This window comes from Fundulus heteroclitus, unplaced genomic scaffold (assembly GCF_011125445.2).
Source record: "Fundulus heteroclitus isolate FHET01 unplaced genomic scaffold, MU-UCD_Fhet_4.1 scaffold_52, whole genome shotgun sequence".
In the NCBI taxonomy this organism is placed as follows: Eukaryota; Metazoa; Chordata; class Actinopteri; order Cyprinodontiformes; family Fundulidae; genus Fundulus; species Fundulus heteroclitus.
The window spans coordinates 596,957-623,537 of record NW_023396945.1 but is presented as its reverse complement, the minus strand read 5'-3'; the positions used below and the strand labels follow the sequence as shown (position 1 = coordinate 623,537).

The following is a 26,581-nucleotide window of genomic DNA, read 5'->3' as shown; positions in this document are numbered from 1 at the left end:
CTTTTCACATGTAGCATTACAACCTACAAACTTTAATTTATTTTATTGGACTTACATGTGATAGAGCATACAAATAAAGTGGAAGTAAAATAATGCATCTGAACAATAATCTTCAAGTCTCACTACAGATCTATGTATGATTTTTGTCTAGACATTATCTGAGCAATTCAGCACATGGATATGCTTTACACTGAACCACTCTCATATAAACCCAGCTGTATGTTTAGGGTTGCAGACTTTTGCTGGAGGATGAACTTCCACCCCAGTCTCAACTGTTTTCTTCCAGGATTGCCATCAACTCTGACCAGTTTTCCAGTCCCTGGTAAAAAGCATTTCTACCACATCATTCTACTACCGCCATATTTCAATGTGCAGTGTTGGTTTTCTGCTAAACATAGCCTTTTGCACATCAACCACAAAGCTCACTTTGGTTTCATCTGACCAGAGCACCTTTTTCCGCGTTTGCTTCTATATGCCCTGTGGTGGCCTTGGCTTTTTAAGGCTTACTTTTCAACATTTATTTCCTTCTTGCCACTCTTTAGGTGACACCTAAAGGCAGTTGGTTGCACTGGATTTTATTTTGCCGTATCAGAATAAAGAGGGCTAAAAACAAATAATACGCCACACTTTTCAAATTCTAATTAAGGAAATAAAATGCTGAAAAAATATATCCTTTTCCTTCTTTCCTTCTACGTTTTATTATTTTGTCACTTAAAATCCCAGCAGCAACACATTGAAGTTTGTAGTTCTAACATGACAAACGTGAAACAGTTCACATGCAGGCCTGTGGTGCCCTTAATCTCTCTCATTTAACATATGCACATACTGTGAGTGATGGAACATGTTGACTTCTCTTTGCCTGGACTGACCTTGCGGTGTTCGATGATGTTCTTCCCCTCTATGGTGTCGTCTTTGTCGCTGCACGTGTGATCGTGTGTATTCCACTGGCAACCCCATGGACTTGTCACACATGCCATACACCTAGAAGACCCCGCAATATCAAAGAACTTTGAAAGGTATATTTACATTCTCGCACACAAAAGAACATGCCAACAAAATTTAAAACATGCAAACTCATCAGAGAGTGTCCGGCGCAAAAATCCATGCAGCTGACATTGAAATGGATTTCTGCAACTTCACATAAGCAAAGCTCGTTCATCACAAATGCCTCAGTGTGAAAGAAATGAAGAAAAAATATGAGGGGTGGGGCGGGGGAGTACTGGTGTGATCGACTTCCATTTTTTGATTAATGAAAAGGGAACACAGGCAATTTCCTCCGTTTGGTAATAAAGGCACAGAAAAATGCGAGAGGTGCATTCAAAACCACCATGCATCACAATTTACAAACAGAGCCTTGATCTCTCATCTATTCATGCGTGGTGATAAATTTACATCAACGTTGTCAAGCCGATGCTGTGTTCAGTGTCACCGTGCATTTTGGTGAGTGACAGAGCAGAACTGATAGGTAACAATCTCACTCACGGTGTGTTTTCTGATTTCCTCACAGTGGCAGCACAGTTGAAGAACTTGAACTCCTTCGTGGCAAGCTCAACGGTCTTGTTGACTAAAATCCTGACTGAAACAGCCACAAAATCTAAGGAGAAAGAAAAATGAGTATTTTGTAGATCTAAACAAGGCAGGATAGGCACAGATTCTTGCAGGTACTTATTAAGACCAGAAAAACTAGTGATCCAGTAGACATAGCATTTAACAGAGACAGTAAACCACCGGCACAAATCTTCTGTTCACTGATCCAAAGATTATCTGTCAACCAAGAAAATAAATACGAATAGAAAAAAAAGAGTTATAGCGTCCTGATCTCTAAAGACTTCTTGTGAAAATGACCACGGCTTAGATAATGTCAGCCTTATAGACAGTGTCTAAATTATAGAAGCCAAATGACAGAATTATACCAATAATGTAGGGACGGATTTAGCTTCTAAGGAGATCTAAAAATCACAAAGCAGGACATAGTTTTAAAATAAACAGAAAATCATTTTCTGTAATTTTAGGAGGACGAGTGGCAGGAAAAAAAAAAAAAAACACCAAAGAAGTCCAATTAGCCTTTTGCCAGAAGCCATCTAAACAACACAGAAAACATATGAAAGAAGGAAGTCTGAACAGATGAGAGCAGGACTGAACTTTCCAGCAGACATTCAAAATGCTCTGCATCTAAAAAAACAGCCTCCCCACTTTATAACATGGCGGTGGAAGCATCGGGCTGCAGAAGGATGGATGGAGCCAAATACCCAGCAATTGTTGGAGAAAACCTGAGCGAGGCTGTAAAAGACTTGAAAGGCTGAGGTGGAGGTTTACCTTGGAGCATAAAACTCCCCTAAAACAGCCAGGGCTACAATAAAATGGCATAGATCAAAACTTGTTCATGACCTCGAATGGCCCAGTGAAAAGTCAACACAGAAATGCAATAGGAAATCTGTAAACAGACTTAAAAATTGCAGTTCTTTGATGCTCTCCATCCAATCTGACCAAGGCTTGAGCTATTTTACGTAGATGAATGGACAAAAACAGAGACAAAAGCAACAAAAGACATAACGTTGCCCCGTACGACTTGAGGCTTTAGCTGCAGCAAAACGTGGCTCTATAAATTACTGACTGGAGATTTCTTTTGGGGTATCACACTAAATATGGCTTATTACAAATGCATGGCACACTTGTAAACATTTCTGAAAACCATGCAGAATTTCCTGCCACTAAACAATTATGTGTTTCTTTACGTGTGTCCACCACATGAAATACCCAAAGAAAAATCTTGAAGATTGTAGCTGTAATGTGACATAATGTGGAATAGCTTAAAGGGTTTGAATACTTTTCCAAGGCACCTTAAAGAAACTGGATTGGACATTAAAAGGAAGGCTGACAAAAATGGCCAGACCTTGGTCCTCGGGGGTCCTCGGGATAAGCGAAGGCTGTGGCAGATCACAGGAGACCTGACTGGAGTCCAGCATGGAGCCTTGACTTTGGAACGACCCGATGTTGCACTGCAGATGGTCAGAGGGTCCGATAGCAGGAAGAGAGGGGATGTTGATCTGGATCTGGTGGAAAAAAACACACAAAGACTTTGAAATCGATTCTTGCTCAAATCAATGTTGTTCATCACACCCTTTGATTAAAAAAAGACCCGAGTTAATTTCTCTGCACTGTTAATGAATCAAACCCCTCTGTAAAAATAGAAGTCGCAAAACAAGAAACAATTTCCTTCTGAAAGACAGGAGATTGATTGAGAGTAGGAAAGGAGGAGACATGCTTTTGATGGAAATTCAAGTGAGTCAGAAAGGGAGGGACAGAAAAACAGAAAGCGAAGGAATGAGAAACACCATTTTAGAAGCAAAGTACTTATAAGAGAGGCTCTCCATCTTCACAGTGAAAGCCCCAATCAACCAGCCTGGTTATAATAGGACGGTTTGGATGGATCTATACAGAACAGGACGACCCAAAGCCTAGGGTCTCTGACTCAGTGTAAACAGTTTATAACTCAGATCATAGATGTAGTCAAACATGCATTTGAATCCAGATTGGGGGGGGGGGGGGGGGGGGGCACACAGAGCAAATGAGAGGAGTCGTGTACCTTGCCGGTTTTTTTGCAGGAAAGGTTTGAGGGATAGAAGGATAAAATCTTGACACACTGCTGACTGGGGCTCCAAAGCCAGCCGTTCTTCTCCTCTGCCCGTCGGCACTCAGACCTCCTGGTACATCTACAAATGAAGGATGAACAACCCCCATCAGCATCTGCTCCACATCGCGTAAACACTTTCCCCAACGCCACAGACTCCGGCTGAATTTCAATGTGCCTTGTGAATAATAGCTCGACACCAAAGTGACCTCAAACAACCGCATTTTTAAAACCAACTTTCATAGGCATGAAGCCATTAAAGTGCTTCTAGGTTCATTTATAACAGCTTTATTTAATCTAAACTTTAAGGTGTGTAAAATTACTTTATGAGAATGACCATTTATTCTCTAGGAGGAAACTGGAAATGCAGTAACTGCTATTTTGTGACAAATGCTACCTGTAGGTTTGATACAAGCAACACTTTCAGTCATACTGTTCCTACAGTTCAAAGTCCCTTTTAATGAGATTCCAGAGAAAGAGCCTGACTGACTGAGTTTTCCTCGGTAACATGGACCACAGGGTAGGGCAGGGCGCCCCAGCTGGCTGAAAGAAGGCTGCTACAGCTGCTTACAAAGAAAAAAAGGCTGTTTGAAAGTATTCTCAGTCAAGAAAAACACGGACAGTCATCTGTGGAACCAGAAGGAGGTCCACCCATCTCTCCTGTTAAGGTAACTCTGTTTTAAATGTTAGGAACAGCGTAACTATTAAACAGCCACATAGAAGGACCAACTAGCCACAGATAATATTCCATATTAGATGACCTTGTGTTCTTTCATAAAGACACCAAAAGGAAAAAAACTACTGTATAAATGTACTATATGTACATATTTCTGCTTTTAAACCAAAAAAAACCCAGTAAATTTCTGTTACAGATATTATTACACCTGTAATACTCAATACTGTACATCATCTTTACAGTGAGAAGTAACTGTGTCCATTCTGTTTTAAATTAAAACAATATGATCAGATCACTTTTAAATCACAACATTTTTACTCAAAATGCCATAAATTGAGAAGCCCATTTCTAAACTAAAATCTAACAATTTGGAGCAGCAGCTGATGTCTGCCTCTTCTACATGCCATCTATATTTTCTTTTTAGCAAAACTTGATTTTTCTTCTTTTGCCATTACTTACTAAGTTTTCAAACTAGTATTGAGGAATAGTTTAAAACTGCTTTGAATTTATACAAATACTTTTTGACAGTAAAGACAACATCACGCAAAATGACACATTTTCTTAACATATATGTATGTATTCTTTCATTTTTCGACTAAAGTAGCCAGACTTATCGATAAACAACTGTTTATCTCTTGAAAACACTGAATAAATCATACATTTTATATTAAAAGTAGCACAAACTTTCAAAAGAACGCCCTGTCCCTGACTATATCCCTGTCAAACATATGACACATTCACACCTTTCTACTCTGCAGACCCTGATAAAGGCAGCCTGGCTACGCTGCTATGAGGCTGACAAACAGCTTTAATTCCTTACGGCTGTGTGGACAACAGAAGATGGAATATAAACACCGAGGGGCATTAAAAGTGTCTGCCATATAACACAGCGAACATATATATCCCGCTGGGTTATACGGATGGAACAGCGTTTGTAGGTGTTGGCGTTACTGTGTCTTTGTGCGTCTACATCTGTAGGTGCATGCATGCGTGTCTCTCTGTGACTGCGAGATTCTCACCTGCCCTCCAGGACACACCAGCCACAGTACGGATCCCTCAGCTTCATGCATGATTGGCAGTCTGTCTTTTGGAGGCACGTCTGCACCGGCACCTTGGTGATCTTGAGAATTACGAAATAGAATACGATCAAACAGTGCACCTTAGGGGAGACAGCGCACAGAACAGGAGGTGTTCAGCTAAAATGCCTTCTGGTTTGCTGCAGGAGCGCTCCTGTCAAAGCACATGGTCATGTTCAATTACTGAAACAATTTACTGTGAGCGTTCAGTAAATGTTTACTGTATCGGGTAGCAGAAAGTAACTACCTATGTAATTACCCTACGCACTTCCATTAGATGTTACTTTATGTTGTCAGTATTCCTCAAACTAAGTGCTTGTACAGCCGTCTAAATGTATCTGAAACAGCGTCTAGGTTTTTCATGGGAAAGCTGCAGATTTTATTTTTTTTATCCAGTCCTGGTACAATTATTTACCACTTTGAATGTCTTCCAGGAGAAACAGTCTAAAAATATTCTCCATATTTTAAAAGGGATTCATATCTCGCCTATCTGTAAGAAAGTTGGCATTCAACTCCGCTTTTGACTGAGCTTGGCAGAGCGGCGAACGCTTGTCGCTTCCAACGCAGCTGAACATCATGTCATTCAAACCTGCTTTGATCAAGCACCAGTCACCCTTTAACCCTGCGTCTCTCTTCTGTAAAGACTGGTTCGAAACGACTGAATGAAGGAAAATCAAAGTTTGGTTCAGTTTTCCGTCTTCCGTCTACATATGATGCAGTTGTTTTGTCAAAATATGATCCTGGTGGATATGTAAATTCAGCTGTATGTCAACTCAGAATGTATCTATTTATTTATACCGATGATGTGTAAAAGCAAAAATAAAAAAGTGTGCGTTCAACCAGGGACTCTTAAGATTTTTCATTTTCCTTCATTGTTTTTATATACATGGTGACATCCCCCAAAAGCAAACCCAGTGAGGCAATAATAATGAGCTCACAGCCTATTTTTCACACAATGACCAGAATATTATTGGTTAGTAGTATTACTGATGAAATCACAAGGGATATTTTACAGCAAAGCTATAAGCTATATTTCTAAAGCTAGGGTTTTTCATGGGAAAAACCCTAGCTTTTCCCTAGCTATATTTCTAAACCTAAAGAGTCTTCAAGCGTATACGTAGGTGAGACTGATTTTATTAAATTCAACTATTGTCCTGTGACTCTGTATCAGCTGATGTATATTCTGAAATGACTGATAGGTGCCAGGGGTAGAAAATCTTAATTGGAACATAGCCCAGAACACTGGATAAATTAGCAAGTATTTTTGACTATTATTTTTTCAAAAAGGTTTCCAGAGCAGAAGTCCTTCTATGGTTTAATGAGGAAAGGGGAATGGTCATAGCCTTGGAGGTTTCATTACCCACAACTGCAATAAAATGGGAAAAGAAACACAAGTGCATTCCTCAAAAAAGAAGACTTTTTAACAGTTAATATTACAGAGCAGAATATTGAAAATAAATCTTGCGAGGAGCAGAAATAAAAGCAATGAATATATGTATTAAAATCATCTTTAGCTATGGTTTGAGAAAAAAGGAAAATAAAAGAATCAGTCTGGATTGCCTTTTCTTTTGAAAGAAAATATCACCCGGACATTGATTATAAATCACCAGATTATCCCTTTTAATCAAAATAAAGTTCTAAAAAGGACCTGAACTGGTTTTCCTCTATGGATGTAAACTGAAGGAGTTTGCAACTTTTTATAACATTGACATGCAAGATGAGGCTGATTTTGCTCTGAGCCCTGCCATGAAGCTGCCGACTTCTACGAAAACCCCTACCTCGACAGAAGCCCTGCTAAATGTACCTTTTTCTCTGTGGTGATGTAGAGGTGGCTGTGACTGAGGTCAAAGAAGAGGTTCTTGTTGACCTTCTCCCCAATGGTGTCACCAGGAGCCTTGCCGTACTCCACTGCGTCTGCTGTGAGATGTACCTGGACAGACAAGGAAAGAAAAGGGGCAACACTGTCAGACACGAGCTTCGTCATTAACCTGACACCAGCTACCTCTGGCAAAGGGTTAAAGGAAATGAAAAGCTGAGAAATGAAACAGATGAAATAACACCACCTTGAAGACCTCTCCCTTGTTGTTGCCCAAGAAAGCGATGGTGTGATCAATCTCCACAGCAACAGCCACAGCGGTCAGAAGGCTTGAAGTGGTCCACACAGCTCTGGCCTTTAAGGCATAACTTGGCTTGCTTGCCAGAGGGGAAGGCAAAAAGTCTGCCCCACATGTGTAGTTTTTCAACAGCTCTTTCTAAAAAAGGTGAACAATTGCACAGAGTGATAACCGATTATTTTTTCTTACTATTTTTGTGAAACATTATGTACTTGTTTGTCAATAAATATCATACTGGTCACACATGTGAATAGTGGTAATTTTTTATGCTTTTACAGTCATATGCTATCTTTTTCCATTTCAAATGTACAGCTTTAAGTTGCATGACATGCCCACTCCCAAAAAGTCATGTTAGACCTGATTGGGAAAGTAATTTCTCATATATAAGGTTTTTGACAACAACAAAAAAATCATGTACTGTAAAAATACAAAAAAATAAAAAATTAGGAAGTAAAATTATGGACTATGAGCCTAATATTTCATTCAGTTTAGAAAAAAAAACTAAATTATAAGACAAACACAAAAAACCCACACTGAACCAAAGAAGCAAAATAACAAGTACCATATATATATATATATATATATATATATATATATATATATATATATATATATATATATATATATACACACTTATCCATTTTTTATTGAGGATCCCGCTAGAGAGCAAGCTCGACTGTGCCATTTGTGATGAACAATCTGTGTTTTGCAGGAAATAGTTTCACTGATTTAATATGCACCTTACCTCCATACCTGGGCAGATTTTCTTTTTTACATTTTGACATAGCATGTGACTAGGACTGCTTTAGCTCATGCCTACTCTTCAGTGAGTCTGATCAATATTGGGGACAAAAAAAAAAAAACATCCTTGGCGGCCATCAATAGTATGTATGCCTAGCGTAAATGCCAGAGATAGTCCTTAAAATGTAGTAGTTATGTCAAGTATTCAAGTGCTACTGGTTGCAACTGAACAATGATAATTTACATTTAAAAATAGCAAATTAGAGATTTTTGGAAATATGTAATGCTTATGGAGCTCTTACCCCCATTGATGAGCAGAATTGCCCGGTTTTTGAAGAGTAGGGCATGTCCACAACAGAAACCCCTGAAATCTTCCCATCGTCACAGTAACAAGCACTGATGATGTCCGTCAGTTTCTCGTTGATGGAGTTCACGGGATACATGCATAGAGCTGATCTACTGTCGTCCTCATCCGAACTTGCCACCATGAAGAGGACCTTACTCCATGGGGATACCTTCCCATACATACCTAAATCAGTCATGGCCCGCGCCAGTTCTTTTCCCGGAGAAGCCACAAAAGCCGCTTGGACTTTGTTGTATTGATTGTTTAGCCCACAGTTTAACTGAAGCTCTGTGTGAGAGTAGTAATGGTGGTCGTTTTCGCAGAGGCGGGACACAAACGTCAGGTTTTTGTTATCAGTTCCATCAAGAGTCCGAGAAAAGAGAAAATACACGTAGCCGTTGTCTTTGAAGGCGTGCCTGAAATCATGCAAGTACTTTGGAACAAACGGCGTCGTCTGTACTGTAGAAGCCTCAATGATGTTCTCAAACACGACCCATTCCTTGTAGTCCTGAAGGATTCGGGTGCTAATGAGTTTTGTACTGTCCAGGCTTCCATAGCCCTTACCCACAATAAACACATTGAAAGTTTGGTTACCTTTTGTGTAGTAGGACATGACTCCCACCACATTCACATTATCCTCTATGCTAGCTACATACGTCCTCTCTCCTTTATTGTCGCAGTAATAAATCTGCTGTTCAACGTTGGACAGGTTGTGGAGGGAGCAGATGCCTCGATAGCGACTGCCACAGACAATAAGTGAATTATTAGATGGATAGATTAGCAGAAGCTTGTTGAGGTTGGACATTGGCTTTGTGTCCAGGCAGGCTGAAGATGGAGGTGTACAGCTACGTGCGTCTGGTCTGGGGCCAGTCTCGGCATGACTCTGACGCTCGAGGGAGGGGCCGAGCTGGTAGATGGAGTCGTTCGCCCCCAGGTAAATACGGCCCGTTTGGGGGTCTTGAACCACATTATTGATGGTAGTCTCTGAGACGAACTGCAGGATGGGGGCGTTGCTGCTCTCCTCCTGGGCTTGTGATATTGATTGGCATAAGAGGACGAGAAGAAGGGAGACCCAGCTTGCCATCTCTGTTGGGAACAGGAAAGAAGGAAGTGCTTTATTATTAATGAAGTTATATGCATATATCAATGTACTCTAAAGGCCAGAAACACTGGTGCTCAACATCATTTGGTTGGTTAACATAACTAGCACATCAGTACATTTACAAAGAGTTTGTATTGGGTCTGGTAAGGTTCATTTCTTGTTTCTGAAACTTAGAAATGAAATGTATTTAGTTACTAAAAGTAAGCCTGCTGTCAAAAAGAGAAGCATGTTTTAAACAGGGTTAAAGCACCGAACAACAGGAACATTTTTAATGTTGCATAAAAAGTGTCATAGGTTGAGCAACAAAAAAGAACTAGAAATTAACTTAAACAGGGTTTTTTGGATTTTCTGCTATGCTGTCTCGTTAGCTTTCACAGTGGTATCAATCAACTGATTCTACTGGGGGAATACTATGGGATCCTCTGATATTAAAATGCCATAACATACAACATCAAAGTCGCTCACAAAGCCCTATCCAGCTGCTGTATTAGCATTACCTCATTTGACATAATTTTAAACTATGGGCTCCAGATACGAAAGCAAGTGTTTTACCAATTTCCCTTTTTGAGACTGTTATATTTAAGTACAGAATTATGTAGTTCATGAGCTGAGCTGTTGACGCATATGTTTCCAGACTCGAATTTCCAAAATTCACCTTTTGTGCCATTTTTAAAAACATACAAATAAAATGTAACAGAGTTTGTGGTATTTCGCAACAGGCAGGTTTTAAATATAGAACCTGTAACGAACGAACGAACGGACGGACGGACGGACGGACGGACGGACGGACGGACGGACGGACGGACGGACGGACGGACGGACGGACGGACGGACGGACGGACGGAAGGAAGGAAGGAAGGAAGGAAGGAAGGATTTAGAGAAGGAGACGGGGGATAAAGTTAATCCAGACTGGGAAAATTTGGTGAAACTATTGATTATCTCTATATCATAATGTAAAATACTCCACTGGTCTTTGTATGTAGAATAGTCAAACCTTAATGGTCATACTTTTGGCAGATCAGACTTTTTTTTTTTTTGGAGATTTGTCGCGGCGCTAGTGGCTCGCTTTTTAACACAGTAGGCTGACAGGAAGGGGGTGGACGAGGGGGAGAGACATGCGGCAAAGGACCGCAGGTCGGAGTCGAACCCGGGTCGACCACGACGAGGACTAAGGCCTCCGTACATGCGTTGCGCTACCTGCTGCGACCGAGACGAAAGGCTTTTTTAAAACACTTTTTTATTTTATTTGCAAAGCTTTTATTTATATTTGTGGGGGGGAAAAAACGTGCTGATTGAAAATGTTCAAGAATCTTGGTAGTCAAAACAAAAATGGTTATTGCATCAGCAACAGTAATAGTGAACTGTGATTCATATTTTCAAACACAACGGTATTTTTGGAGTTCAGCTATCAGGGTAAAACCTTTTTAAAAATTGCCTCCAGCTAACAGCGTGCAGTGTAGGTGTTTGTTGATGACTCAAATCTGTGCTGCGGCTATATAAAGGGCATGCCATTTTGGATTTAATTGACTTAGTATCTAAAACTATAACTGTTCTGTTTAGCGAGGTGAAGAGAGATTAAGGCCAAGGATGAGATCTCAAACCATAACACAGCAAGCCCTATATAAAGACCTTGGCTTTAAGCCCGTTTCATTTACACTTAGTACTCCCAACTCACAAAAAAGTAAGAACAGCTTTTCGTCTCAGGAAAACACGATCACACGATGTCTTCATGGAGTGCAGGCAGTATCATGTACCAGGACGCAGCAGGTGCCTGCAGAGCCCTCGCTCACTGCTGTTTGCCCAAGCTGTGGTAAATATGGAACTGCAGGTGGTTTTGCAGCAGCTATTGCCCACACAACAAATGTGCGTCTATGTCTGAATGCAGCTCGGAGCTTCCACATTCTTTAGTAGCCCCTTTACTTATTTCACCTCTCCAGTCAAATCCACAGGCACATTCTGTCAAATGAAAACCCCCTGATGAAATTTGCCAAAGTTGTGTTTTATTGCCTTAACCTGCTGTTGTTTACTCCACTAAGTGGGGAGACCACTGATTAGAAACGTGCCTCAAGGGGGGGTGTGCTCGTTAATTTCAGCAGAAACACTCATTTGCATTTAAGTGCCCACAGATCGATTTGATGATTTTATTTTTCTTTCGAGTTACTGCCACAATCTTTCTTCCCACCTTGGCCAATCTCACTGCATAAATGTATCATGCCCGTTATTTCACAGCTTAAAATATTTCCATTAAAATGTAAATGGTGCAATAAAATCCCTGTGTTTGCTTATTCAGGACAAAAACCTGTGTGGTTGGTTTTTACAGCTTTAATTAAAAAGAAAGGGGCAGTCAGTGTTCTGTCAAAGATTCGGAGGTTACACGAATGCTGGAGCAAGAAAAAAAAGAAAAGAAAAAAAAAATAGGTGAACAATAATTTCATTTTCAAAGTGACAAAAACTCAATTTCAAAGACATCTCCAGTAGCAATTATGAGCCTGTCTCAAGTTGAAGAGATGGCAAGAAAACTTTAATGTTCAGGTTTTCAAGGAAACGGCACAAAAACTGCATGAGCTGCAAAACATCCTTGCTGCCACGTATTGTTGGGAAAATAAGCAAAACACGGCCACCTGGTACTGGAAAAGACACATCATATAGGAAAATGATTAAACACAAAGATATAAAAGAAATGGCTTTAAAATGATCGCAGAACTGGATGAAAAGCTCTGTGAGCTTCTCTGAGTGTAATAAAATTTGTTCTTAAAAGCAAGCCTTAGGAACTGCAGATTCAAAACACATTTAGTAATGCCTTTCAGTCATTTTAATGCATTTCTTTCACAGCAGGCAGATATCTAAGCGGTTTTTACAAGAGAAATGTAGGTATCCTGCCATGCCACACAACCTGTAATGGGACTGTATGGGCAGTGCCTGACCACATCATGCAGTCTGTAACAAGCTTTGAGCAAACTGTTTAAGACCAGAAAGCAGAAGAATGCTTTTTTCAGTCATTAGTGACTGTTATAGCACAGACCTATGTGTCATGACTTGGAATAAAAATAAAACTTAATTAAATTGGAGAAAAGAAGCCTAAGGAGAAATATTTAACTTCTCAAACTTCCACAAATATAGGGACTGGTGTCTCTTATAAAACTAAAAGCATATTACATCTCAGCTACTTTGCATAGAGGAATTGCCTTTTGATTAGCATTAGGCAGAATCTGGCTCAGAAGTTCCCAGCTTGAATGGGATAGGTGGATGGAAATTAGAAATCTCAACCTATTCTGATTACAACCTCAGTAGGGGCTACTCGGTCATGCTACGAAGACTTTCCAGTGTAAGCGTTCTTACTGTGGGAACAACACTATGTTAGCTATTTTGAGTGCCGCTGAGGTGTTTAAAAAAAGTCAGACATGTGAGGACACTGCATTTTCAACAATATTAACAAATATGTCTAGTATTTACTTTTGACTAATCCGGAAGAGAGTGAGCAATAGCATAGATAAGGTTGAATGGAGTGCAACAGAGGATAAAACCAAATTTTCTCTTTCGGAGCCGTTGACCTCTGTGTGTCATGGAAGATGGTGAATTAGTAAAGGAGTTGGTACTTTGGACATTTCGGGGTACAAAATCTACTGAGAGAAGACACAAAAAGACCACTGCTTTAGTAATGCTAGCTCTGCTGGTCCTTCTTAACGCTAAATGAGATGCTAAAGTTTAAAATCTGAACTCTAATAAATTTGCCTCAGTTTGAAAAGGGTAAAACAGATTTTCCTCTCTCAGACACAGCGTGCCATCACCTCTACTTCTAATAATTACTGCTCATAACAGAAAGCAAAAATAAACGTGTAAAATGCCTTTTGATATATTTTGAATCAAACCAAAATTAGTATTGACAGGTCAAAGAGTTACAAAAAAAAAAACGGAGAAACTTCTATCTCTGGCAGCAACTTACAAAACAATTGGAATGATTTAAAATAAACAATTCAACATCTCTGGAGAAGACAGAGCAATATAAAAATACATCCATCCATCCATCCATTTTCCGACACGCTTATCCCTGCTGGGGTCGTGAGAGGTGCTGGTGTCTATCTCCAGCATTTCAATGGGCGAGAGGCGGGGTACAGGTCTCCAGTCTGTCGCAGGGCAACGCAGAGACAGACAAGACAAACAACCATTCACGCACACACTCACACCTAAGGACAATTTAGAGAAGCCAATTAACCTAACAGTCATGTTTTTGGACTGTGGGAGGAAGCTATAAAAATACAGTTTAGACTAAATGTAAAATTCTACAGAGTAAGTGGCATACGTTTTCCAGAAAATACATAATTGAAAGAGATCAACCATTATAAAAGTGGGTTTCATATGTCAGTAAATTTAGACCTAATTATTCTGACACTGACAATCAATAAGAAGGAAATGGCATCAGGCAGGCCCTCCAACCCGACTGTGAAAATCTGTGATACAGAAACAGACCCACATAAAAACAATTCAGAAGACCCAAAAGGAAGACAAAGAAAATGGTAAATATACAGTAGATATAAAAAGGTTAGGACAGAGAGAACATGCTGGAATACTGAATCAGCAGAACCTCTAATGATGTCCATTGTTTGTCAACTGGATGCTAAAAACCTGAGTTGCAAATAAGAAAAGAAGAGAATTAGAAAGCAGTTTGAATTAGGGATTATAAACTGATAATTAGGTTGTTTACAGCTAGCAATTCGTTTTGTTAATGAACAGACCACACATCTGTCCCCACACACACATCTGTCTCCCCCCCCCCCCACACACACACACACTTCCATAAATCCACTTGTATTTTTCATGTACTTAATTCTGAATATGAGATTTATAGCAGGCTTTAAGAGCTGAGGAAAGACCGCAGCCTAATAGGGGTGGTACAGGTGAATTAGGACCCACTCTCTTCAGACCGGCCCACGTGTCTTTTCTCCACATATCTGAAAGCTCTGATGAGGGAGCATGGCAACAGGGCATATCATTCAACACGTGGCCATTCAAAGTAAATAAAAAGCTGTTAAATTTAGCAGGCCCTGTGCCACATCAGCCTCCTGCTAATGATGTTTCAAATGGTCTGGAATAAATATAATGAAACACATCAGGTGCTAATGAAGGTGGCACATATGAAAAATGTCATCCTGTGAAGAAGGAGAAAAAAAAAACCTATTGTTGAATACAGCGAGCCTCACGGGGGGTGTTGAACTGACCCTGAATTAGGTATCTGATCCAATTTATCTTTTTAGTATACTGCATTGAAAAGAACATATTGAATAGATAAGTCTCTAAATTATAAAGGCAGTTATCCTTGACTAAATGAGTATCTAGCAACAATGGACCCTCCCCCAGTTTAAATTCAAAGTAAATGCATTTTTCCCCTCTTAAAACATGTAAACCCACAGAAATGAATAGTGGTCATCTGAGTGCTGCCTACACATATTTGGTTATACAGCCTCAAGAATATGTTAATTTCATTCAGTTTAGTGTTTTTTAATCTATCTCTTCATATCTGACATCCTACACTCAGGATTTACAACTTTATCAATACAGATGACAGAATTGAACCATTTCAATGCATTTGGCTGAAGAAGTGGTGCATGGATCAATAACCTGCATCGGAATTCGACTCCGATATTGACTAATTAGCTGGGTCGCAATTTGGATGAATGACGCCAATCCAGCATTCCGATCCTATCATTTCTTTTTTTATTATTAATATTATTCACAGCAATACAGTTACAGTGATTTAACTACTTCAATTCTATGTTTACATTGCAAGTAACGTCATCACGCAGAGCCTGCACGGCAGCCACTGATCAGCAAACAGAACAACATGGAGCAAGCGCCGGACCGAGCTAGGTCTGCTATTTGGAAACATTTCAAACTTGATACGCCAACTAAAACGACCGCAACATGCAATAGTTGCCATGCGAAAATTGTTAGGGGTGATGATAAAGTTGGTAAATTCAACACCACAAACATTCAATAATAGTATCAGCTCGGTATTGGCTGATGTGCTCAGCCCAGGTATCGTATTGGACTGGAAAAAAATTGGATTGGTGCATCTCTATGCTGAAGAATAAGACACTTGCCACCAAGGTACAGCAAAACAATTAAAATTGTGACTCCTCGCCTTGCCTTGAGACCACCTAAATGACATCAAACACGAGAGCTGAAATTGGTTAATTTTGAGTTTGACCCTCTTCAACTGATATAAAAAAAAATCTGATATTTTTCTCTTTGGTGTGAAAGTTGTTACTGAGGGTGCCAGTTTCAGTACCAGTGACATGTTATCAATACAAAGTCATTAAAAAAAATATTTAATTGATCTTATCCCAAAGATAGCATGTAGGCTGTTCATCCTGGCCGATCCAACAGATGGTTAACTTCTGCAGGAGCTGCTCATTTCACTCTTTTGGCATGCCATACTTTTGCGGTTTGGTTGTTTTCTACGCCTTTTCCTGGTACAAAAAGGAGACCTCAGCCACAGCAAGGTTGAAGAAGCAACTATTTTTTTGTGGAACCAAACAAAAAGCTCATCATAAAGACAAGCAACACAATTTTTCACTTTCAAATGGAGTCATGGAACATGCTGGATCTGGAAATGTTTATAGCACAGAGTTAGGGTGAATGTCTACTTAATCAACAGAGAAATGCACACAGGACATCCTGGAGATCCTGAAATTAGTCACAAATATTTTATTGGAGCATCTCTAATGCACAAACCATTTACTGATTAGGTTATACTTAATTCAAACTATCATTGTTAAATGTATCCCTTAGAGTCAGACTAGTAAAGAAATGTTTTAGTGTTGATTTTGCTCATGAATATAAATGCAGCATGGAATAGGACAGGACTTCCTGGACTGAAGGAATGTCTAAAACATTTTTATGAATGTGTGTTTAATTGCAACACAGCAGGCTGCATGTACAATTTAGGCTATATCACATTATCTCTATAGTCTGGGTGTTAATATCACTATTATGTCAAATGGTTTCCGATACACTGCACCAGCTGTTCTGGTGTGTACTCTGTCTCTGCAACAGCTGTGGCAATATCTGATGCAAAAGGTGTTGTGAAAGTGTCAAACAGCAGTTTTCATTTACTTCCAAATTCAGTGTTGCTCACTGATAAATTGTCTTCAACTCTTGCATGCATAGCTCCCTTTCAAATTCATCAGGTATCATGTAGCTCTTAGAACTACATTGTTTGAAACAACCACACACTCCCAGGTTTTTTAACTATGTATTTGCATCCTACATAGTCCTTTAACTTTACACTCTTACACCAATAAGCATAATCGGATGCAACCTGGGGCTGCAGTGGCTGCCCAAGGACACTCAGACATGACTACTTTTACCAATGAGCTACAGTCGCCTGAGGCAACAAAATCACCCGGTTGGGCAAAGGATAGAATGATGGTTAGAGTTAAAATATGCCATTTCTTATAGTTAATGCTGCATTTTCAAAACATACACAACAGGGCATCCAATGCATTATAATGCAGCACAACAAGCCTGGACAAAGAGATGGTTTGCATTAAATAGAGATGCACAGAGAAACTGGCTCCTGACTGGATCAGCCAACTTCCAGATTGACTCATCCCGGCCAAAATCTGTCAGAATTCAATGGTTTTTCAATCAGTGAACCATACAGCACCATACGTTGTGCTATCATGTTGCACTAAAATAATCAGCAGTTACTAAGGTAAGAAAACTCAATGTTTTCTCTTTTTCAAACTGTGTTTAAAAATTAAGTTAGAGAGACAATAACAGGAGAAAGAAGTTATTCAAAAGGAAACAGCATTTTCTGCAGATGAACTTTGGCTGTTAATTCATGTTATTTTATCAGAAAGTGAGGCTGTGCTACCAATTTTGGTCATTTGCTATTTTGTACTTCTGCAGTTTCAGTCGTTTCACCACCTGAAAAGGTCGGATGCAAAATGAACCCTTTTGGCACAGAAAGCTAATTTGTACCAACAGCAGGGATGCCTCGGGGCAAATTGCTCTGGGGCAGACTTCAGCGAATCAAAAGAAGGGTGAACATATTTCAAAAAGTTGGTCAGTTTTACCCTTTTGAGATTTCAACTTGTGCCATTCATGCAACAGACATGGAACGCGCTGGATTGCGACATGTTGGCAGGCAATATACACAGATTTGTGGTTCACAGTTTGCCAACTGTGCTAATATAAGATGCTAAAGACAGTATAAAATGTCAGCCTTGTGCAAAGCCATTATGTTATTTCAACTGAGTGAAACCCAATTTACAGCGACTTCTCGTTCACATGGTGTTACATTGCTTCTGCTCCCAATATAGTTTTTTTTTTCTGAAAGAAAAGTCAGAGTTGGCAAAAACTGAAGACTGAAAATCTGCCACTAATGGCACTTTAGAACGTCTCCTCTTATAAATATTCCACAGAAACGACAAAAAACATTGAGTTATTTCTGATGGATTTGATAGACTCTAATAATAAATGTCGGAGTGAGCAGAGCTTTTACAGCCAAAGCTTTGCGCTTGATTGGCCAACTGAGCAACCCACTAAAAATTGATGACTTGAGGTGGTGAATAAATTTTACCAGGAAGACTTGATTAAGGGAAGTGATATGCTGGTTGTACCTCAAGTTTATTAGTTTGGGAGGAGTACAACTAAATCTTACAAGAAAAACTCTTAGGACAATATTTACAGACTTGCACACACCCTATAAAGGCATGCCTCTTTGTTGGCTTGCCAAGAACCCACACACACACACACACACGCACATCTTTTATTGGCGTACATATAACACAATTTCTTTTAGTCACTCGCTACAAGTTAGGACAAGTCAAGACAAGAAAGGCAGCCCTCAGCACAGGAAAATGACAGATAATTGAAAAATTGCAGGTGTTCATGCAACACGTACGCAGTCTCATACAGGCTTTGAACAATATGTGCACTGCACACAGCAGTCAATGCACTGGCTCGGGCTGGAGTGCTGACGAAGTAATCCCCCTCTGACCACACAGAGACGCTCCGTTCCTCACGCTGCCGTGCTGTGACACGGCAGCGTGAGGGGCACAGGGGCAGTAAAAGACCAGCATGGAAGCCCGCATGCCTATCGTTCAATCCTCTCGCCATGAGGCCAGCGTGCCGATGCGACTGGGAGAGCGACCCGCAGATCATAAAGGATAACGCGAGGGGGAACGTTGGAGGGGGAGAACGGCTGGGATTTGATCACACGCACAAACGGTTTCGAACTGCTGACCTGGCAAGTTTAAGATCTCCATGGGCGCTGCTCTTGCTCATTAAAAACAGAAACAGAAAGGAAACGGATGTAATAGATAAATAACAGACACGCCACACTGAAAACATAATAGGATAGCACCCCATGATGGGATCATTCATATTCAGCACTTTCTTTACAGAAGAGCTGGTTTCAACGGATGCCAGCTCTGACATTGATGTGGCGGGTATCTTCATAATCAAAGTGCTTTCACTGATGTTAAAAGAGAAAAAGTGGAATGCAATTAAATTACTGGCCGGTCCCCAGAGGCTTCAGTTTTGTGCAGAAAGGGATGCATAGGGAGGTCTAGAATGTTTTAGATGTAATGCCTTGGAAAAATATTAAAGACCCTTCAACTTTTCAATATTTTGTCACGGTACAGCCACAAACTAATGTATTTTTTATTTGGATTCAATGTGATACATCAACAATCCAGTGATCTGGGGTGGTGGTCCACCTTCCAGCAGGATGGCATCCCTTATAATACTGCCAGAGGAATGGTTCAGATCAAAGCACAGTAATGGGTTACAGCAGGCAAATAAAAGCCCTGACCTAAATCTAAATGAGAATCTGTAGCAAAAGCACCTCACAATTTACGCTCACTGATGCTCTTTATCAAATCGCACTGACTTGAGATATTGTGCAACGAATGGGTAAAAACTGCAGTGTCCAAATGTGCCAAGCTGGTCGAGATGACGGCTGCATATTAGAGAATCGTGTGACAGTTAGTAGGAAACAACGTGATGACAATATGGGCTGCCATAAATCTCTATTTTCCTAACTCCAGTCTTTCTCGTGTTTATGTCCAGCAGTCTGACCTTGACAGTGTAATCAATGTCAGCTGCGGGCATCAACTGCGGCAAGACTCCATCCAACAGGCTGAACATAAAACTGGCCTGCAAAGTTTGAACCATCACTGCGTTTCGAACAGTCCTTTGCCATATAAATAATATAATATATTTACAATATATTGTTCAGCCATGCACCAAAACATGTATAAATGTAGTTAAACTGAATGGTTGTTGAAGAATTAAGTATTGTGTGGTAAATGAAAGTGTGTCCCATACATGTCAGGTTTTCATTTCGTTCTGAAGTAAAAGGCTCTTATGCCAGGACTGCTTAGCGTTTTTCTTACACCATGTGAGTTTATGAGCAGGGTAGATGGAGCGCAAGATGGGTGTGAAGCCATAACAACAAAGTGGAAAAATGGGCGTGTCTGTCTATTATTTCCCTGCTCTACCAAAAGAAGGACGGGCAGAACAAGAAGCATTGTTAAGGACGAGACACATGAAAAGGGAGACTATGGGGAACCCTTTCTTTATCTGCACGTCTTCTATTCGCCCTTATTTAAAAAAAATAAAAAAAATTGACATGCAGACACTCTTGTCCAATCCTTACAGCGATGTTTCACAAGTTGCGACGGGAGGCTGGCGTGACGATGGCAATCCAATTTCCATATGAACAATTACCCTGCCGTCAGGGCTGGCAGTTCATTTATTTCAATTTGACTGACTGGGAGAAGCTCGCTCACCAAAGCAGGCAGCCAGGCCATTGTATTCAGGGCACCAAGCAGAGGCAGGGGATTGATGAGCCCGGTCCATTTCAGAGGAATCCAGCTGCTCTGGCCTAAATATGCTAACATCTTTAACGTTGGCCCGTGACCCAAAGAGAATGTGGATCACGCTGGGATACTTTTTTTTTTAGCTTGTGTGTCCCATATTTAATGTGTACTTACTTTGTTTGTCTCTGTGCGTCTTCTTATGCGTGTTGTGTTCTTGTCTGCTGTGATGTATGACCACGAGTCGGGAGGTGTGAGCCTAACATGTGCGCACACACACACGCATACACCATCCGTTTAGGCACAGCACTTTTCCTCATTAGGGCTGATAGACTGTTTGTGTGTCTGTTTACTGCTCCGTCACCATTTTTTAAGGCTCCTGCTATCTCCCCTCTGCCAGCTGGACACTTGAGCAGCAAAAGCACAAAACCACAGGCTCAGACACACAAACTACTTGAGCTGCGCACACATCTAAATGCGCTTTGTGTGCACCGCTGCACACGCGCAGCAAAATGGGTGCTTGAATTTTCACCCACATACTTTTCTCAGCGGTCTCTTATAATTTTTCAATCTCTGTTTGTCTTTGAGACAAACACACAAATGCAACCTTTCTCTGTCTGGGCAGATTCGGTTAATCTCCCACTGCTAAAACCACCTGCCTCCCCCCCCATGGACGCCATCTCCCCAGCTGGATGTTGCAGCTCTCCAGTGGGGTAGAGTGGCTGTTCGCTGTGTGGACACAGCTGGCGGATGTGGGGAACCTGATTAAACGGCCCGGCCTGGCAGAGGAGAGCTACTTTCAGGAGCCAATGCATCCTCGGCCTGACATAGCCGCCACGTCCAGACCGTTGCTATAATACACACAAACAGTTGTCGGAGGCAGCCGTGCATGCACAAGCTCATTTCCTCGACTCGCTCAGGGATCTGAATGTTAAAAACCAACTCAGTAACGGCATATGAAAACTGCCACTCATGCTAAGACTCCGGTTAGATATGTTTTTCCTATCAATCAACGTTTTTTTTTTCCCCCCTTCTTCAATGCATTGATGAATTTCTGTAGTCCACAAAATGTCAAGCTTGTGATGTTTTGTTTGAAGAATGACAGACATCTGATTAGCGAAATATGTGTCTATTAATTCTCTACGTATCCACTAATCAAATCATCAACTAATGGTTTCACCCTCAACTCGGTTTGACACAAGACTGATGACTAGAGGCAATTTCTTTTTTCACGTCCTCATGTTAGAGTTAAAAGGAAACAGGTAATAACTCAATGTCTTGCTAAAGGGCATTTGAGCAGGTTGAAAGCTCCCTCTTGCACACAGAAACTTTAAATGTGCGCTTGAACTGGTTGGGAGGCAGCTTCCTTAATCCATACACCACCCTGAGGTGATACCCTGCTCATCACCCTGCTCTTACACAGCGCACACTCATGTTCCAACCCTCATGCAGTGACAATTAAGAAGTCAAGCCGGCAGACTGACTGCTGGGAAGGAATCCATTACACACCTTATTGGTTATAATGATTTCACTTCACGAGCATAAACGCCAATGAGCCATGAAGGTATCTTGTAATGTGGTTTAGTCTCAGTGGCCAGCTTTCGTTTGGTTCCAAGGGGAGTACTGATCTCATGGTGACGGATCGCTCGCCCACTTCTCCAGCAGATATTTACATGAAACCTATGTAATGGTGAACATTAAGATACACCTGCTCTGTCTTTTTTAGTGGCTCTGACTTCAAGGAACTCGGCGATATGGCTGTTAGCAGGGATGAAAAGAGCAAAATGAATCTTGCGTCAGTGCACAGCTTGAGTCACTGTGTGTAGTCGAGCTTTAATATAGAATATATTCTGTCAAATGTTTTCAAACAGGACACAAGCAAATCCATTTTCTTCTCCTCTGATTGTGTCTCTTGGGTTGGCGTGGGCCAGCATGAGGTTCTCACAGTATATTAACCTTTATTAAAGATCAAGTGAAACCTCTAAATGTGAACTGGGCCTGTATGATATTAGGGAAACATTTCATAGATGTGCAGTTGCTGTAAATTGTGGTAGAAGGATACGACTGCATAAACTTGCAGCACATACAGACATTTGTACATAAGTCTGTATGTACCCTTCATTACATACATATGTACCTACCTATGTGCCTACATCATCACTTATCTAATATCTGGTAGCAGCTTCCACCTGCATCCACAGACAAACAATATAGTATTCAATATGTATAAAACAACAATATCCTTAATGATAACAATACTGATTAATAACCAAGCCACATTTCCCTGAGTCTTGCCTATATTTGCCACGATACAACGCCCCCACCACTTTGCGTGATCTTTAGCACCTCAGCCACTAAAGATTTGAATCAGGGTTGGGTATATTTTTTTAGATTTCTACTTATAAACAATTTTGAAAACCTTGTATATTCAGTTCTGCTTCATAGGTATACAACATATTATGTTGGTCTATCACATGAAATCTCAATAAAATATATTGACTTTGGTGGTTGAGACGTGAAAAAAGTGAAAATGTTCTCGACGCATGATCCTTGCAACCATTTTCTGAGTCAGCCTGTAAAATGCCTCGTTACTGTTTTGTAATCGTCCAAGTTTTCAAGTATGTGCTCCGTGTGTTGCTGCTGCATGCTTAAACAATGGCACGCATATTGTGTTTTTTCTTGCTTTTCCTCTGTGTGCTATGGCATATTCTGATGGTGCTGGAGAGCATGTGTTCAATGAGGTGTGAATGCAAAGCCCCCCCTCTCCCCCATACAAAGCTGCTGTCTCATGCTCCATAACTCTGTGCAACAACAATCTTGTGGCACCTTTCCAAACATTTTGAAGCCCAGACAGATGCAGGTGTCTATTTACAGATTTACTTTAATTACAAGCCTAAATAAGGTGATGCCAGTGTTAGACATACGCGTGGAATGCAACAGCTGCCAAAGGTTAGTGGCTATTGTGTTGGGGTCATAGACCAATGAACTACTTTAAGTCCCAATGGAAGTGGTAAAAACCAACAAAAAAACCACTTACAGTACCTGTGCCCCTTTGTCTCCATCATGTGAAACAATTGGTTGTCCTGAAGAATCTGTGTTCACCATCTTTATTATTTATTGGTTTATTAATGTTTTACCACACACTACTTCTAGCAAAGGTATAATGTAGGATTTATGGCCACTAGCTAAAATTACCCTGCTTTTAACTGCTGTGTGCACTGAAGGGGGTGTCAGAGGAGAGGTTGGAACAAAACATGTTAAATCAAATCTGTATTTAGGGGTTCCACTGTACCGTAGTTTCATGGCATCATAGTGGTTATGCCAACATGATCCAGCTGCTTATACTTTAAACAAAAAGCAATTATTCTGACTGCTGCTAAACTGATATTGGTTAGGGCATTTATAAAAACTGTATGAATTATAATACATAAAATATGGAAAAAAGAATAGTTCACAAGTGCAGATTGGGCTGAATGTTTCACCTTTTTACCATTCTGCTCCATTTAGTTTATTCAGACTATTGACTAAAGATGCCAGATTCAGACGAAAGTTTAATAAACATGCCACCTATACTCTCCTAGACTGCACTTCTAAAACGGCATTTCCTTAATAAGCGTTACAGGTCACCTTTAGTTTCCCAGCCTCAACTGTTTGTGATTGGCCTGACTGGAAATATCTTCAAACAACTGAGCTTGTGTTTCATATAACCAACAATAGTTTTGTAGCCGTCTTTTAGCCCACTGACCTGCACTGTACCGCAACAGGTGGGGAAAGGTCAGAACTACATTAAACAAATGACTTAGAAAACCTTAGTATGCATATTTTGGTTTCTGGTAGGCAAAGCTTGCTGATGCCTAAATTAAATGCCTCGTGGCATTTATTGTGCCTGAGTTTGACAGTAGCATGATGAGCTGTGAAAACAAATTGCTGCCGTTTTTCAGAAAATAGCTGGTATTTTAAATTCAAACAGACTTTACACAGAGTCTTTCAAAATTACAGTATGAAATGATCTGTGTTTTATTACAGTTCTACTGCTTTCCCTGTCCGACGTTTGCCAGTGTTGTAAAACGCTGATTAACATACTGTTGTAAATTTCAGCTCCAGAAATCCAATTCTAATAACTAATTTCAATAAATGCCAAAGTCAAAACACCGTTTTCTACTTTACGGGTTATTACACGCATGCTCTGCAGACTGTTATGACCGTATTGTAACCTGCAGGATATTGTGTGACATTCCATGTAGTTAGAATATCGCAACGCCTATGAGGAGAGTTTGCTCTGCCAGATCTATAAGACAGCAGGTGAATAATGTGGCATGAAGCCCAGTCCAAAAACTCCACTGTAACAGTCGCTTCCAACTATATCTGCGTGCAGTTGTCCTGCTTGTAACATTTACGGAGTTCAGATACAGGCAGTATTGATATGATAACTGCAAAATCATTATGAGTAAATAATTTCCAGTAAGCTACTAGAAAAGAAAGATTATAATAGCTAATTATTTTTTTTTCCCCTCTATCGGGTCCTGCCTCTTGTGACAGAGTTGCACATGGAAAATGTCCAGTAATGAGTTGCTGTCTAACAAAGATAAACTCCGGTTGTGTGTGAAAGGCAAGTTTGGACAATGGCTGAACCTGATAGTGTGGACGTCATATGTAGGAAAACAGCTTATGACAGCAAAACAATGGAGGAAGTTGGCTGTGCATGGTCCATTTTATTTGCCAAGAAATATGTGTATCAGGCAAGCCTTCCTGATCCTGTCTCGGTTTGGGTGTATGCAGCAAAGTGTATGTAAGGAGTTCTGGAGCTCTAGTTGATTGTTCTTTTTTCCCTCGTTAGGAAATTGTGACATTGAGAAATTAAATATACACAAGTATCCAAATACATGTTTTAAGCATCCTCTACCTTTCAAAAGTTTTCATACATTGTGAAAATTTTCACATTTTGCTATATTACAACCACCAACATTGATGTGATAGACCAACACAATACAGTGCATAAATATGAAGCAAAACATTTTTATTGCTTCTCACTCTGCTGAGTTATCCTACTGTTCGCCCATTTGCATTGTTTGTTGTTATTTCAACTTTCAACTTTTTGTTCTCTGTCATGTTTCTCTTCATTGTAGGTACACCTGGTCTGGCGTTCTGTTAGCTGTGACATCATCCAGGAGGCAGATTATCTGCCATTAGCATATAACATAGAAATGATTCCATGGATCTGTGCTTTTTTGTGTCTCTGCTCTTTGTTATTTTGTCCAAAAGGGACAAAATAACAAAACATCAGCGTGCATACCTGTTTACCCTTCTTAATGTCACTACTTTGTAGAACCGCCTTTTGGAAAATCCAGCTGCACGTGGCTTTACATCAATCTCTGAGCTCATCACATATTCCCACTGGGATTCCTGGCCCTTTTTCAAGGTTAAACTGTTCCAACTCTTTAGTGTTAGATGGTTTTCACTTGTAAACAGCAATCTTTAAGTCTGACCACAGATTATCAATTGGATTGAAGTCTGGACTTTGACTAGGCCATTCCAACACATTGAAATGTTTCCTCTGAAACTACTTGAGTGTTGCTTTGGCAACATGCTTGAGTCTCCAGTCTCCAATAAAAGGCAGACTGACACAGCTTTCCTCAACAATATCCCTGTATTTTGCACCATCCATCTTTCACTTGACTCAGTCAAGTTCCCCCTATAGCTAATGCGATTTATGTTGTGTTTGGGTTTGAGTTTAAAAGGCAACTTCAGACAATGCCTGAACCGGATAGTTGTGACATCATATGTAGGAAAGTAGTAGTAACTCATATGCATTGGAAAACCAATACAGCACATCAACCTGAACATACCATGCCCACTGTGAAACATAATGGCAACATCATGCTTTTCTTCTGCAGGTGAGGGAAGTTGGTCAGAGCTGAAAGGAAAGTGGATTGAACTAAATAAAGAGAAACCCTGCAATAGAAAAACTGTAAGAGCCTGCGAAAAGACCTGAAACTGGAGCAGAAGTTCACATCCCAAAATAAGGACCCTAAACATCTTTCCAGAGCTACAAAGCAATGGTTTACATCAAAG

The 26,581-nt window shown here is 40.4% G+C and overlaps 1 protein-coding gene across 3 annotated transcripts in view; it reads right to left on the bottom strand.

Annotated features, from left to right (window-relative positions):
* Positions 1-26,581, bottom strand: part of plxnb2b (plexin b2b) — a 167,425-nt gene that overhangs the window by 44,209 nt on the left and 96,635 nt on the right. For all 3 annotated transcript variants that reach the window (XM_012864140.3, XM_036132505.1, XM_036132504.1), the window contains exons 3-10: positions 8,541-9,667; positions 7,447-7,635; positions 7,188-7,313; positions 5,327-5,427; positions 3,587-3,713; positions 2,894-3,053; positions 1,483-1,594; positions 870-981 (exon numbers count right to left, since the gene is read on the bottom strand). In XM_012864140.3, coding sequence (XP_012719594.2) covers positions 870-981; positions 1,483-1,594; positions 2,894-3,053; positions 3,587-3,713; positions 5,327-5,427; positions 7,188-7,313; positions 7,447-7,635; positions 8,541-9,665 — 2,052 coding nt within the window. In that variant the 5' untranslated portion in view covers positions 9,666-9,667. The remainder of the gene's footprint in view (positions 1-869; positions 982-1,482; positions 1,595-2,893; positions 3,054-3,586; positions 3,714-5,326; positions 5,428-7,187; positions 7,314-7,446; positions 7,636-8,540; positions 9,668-26,581) is intronic.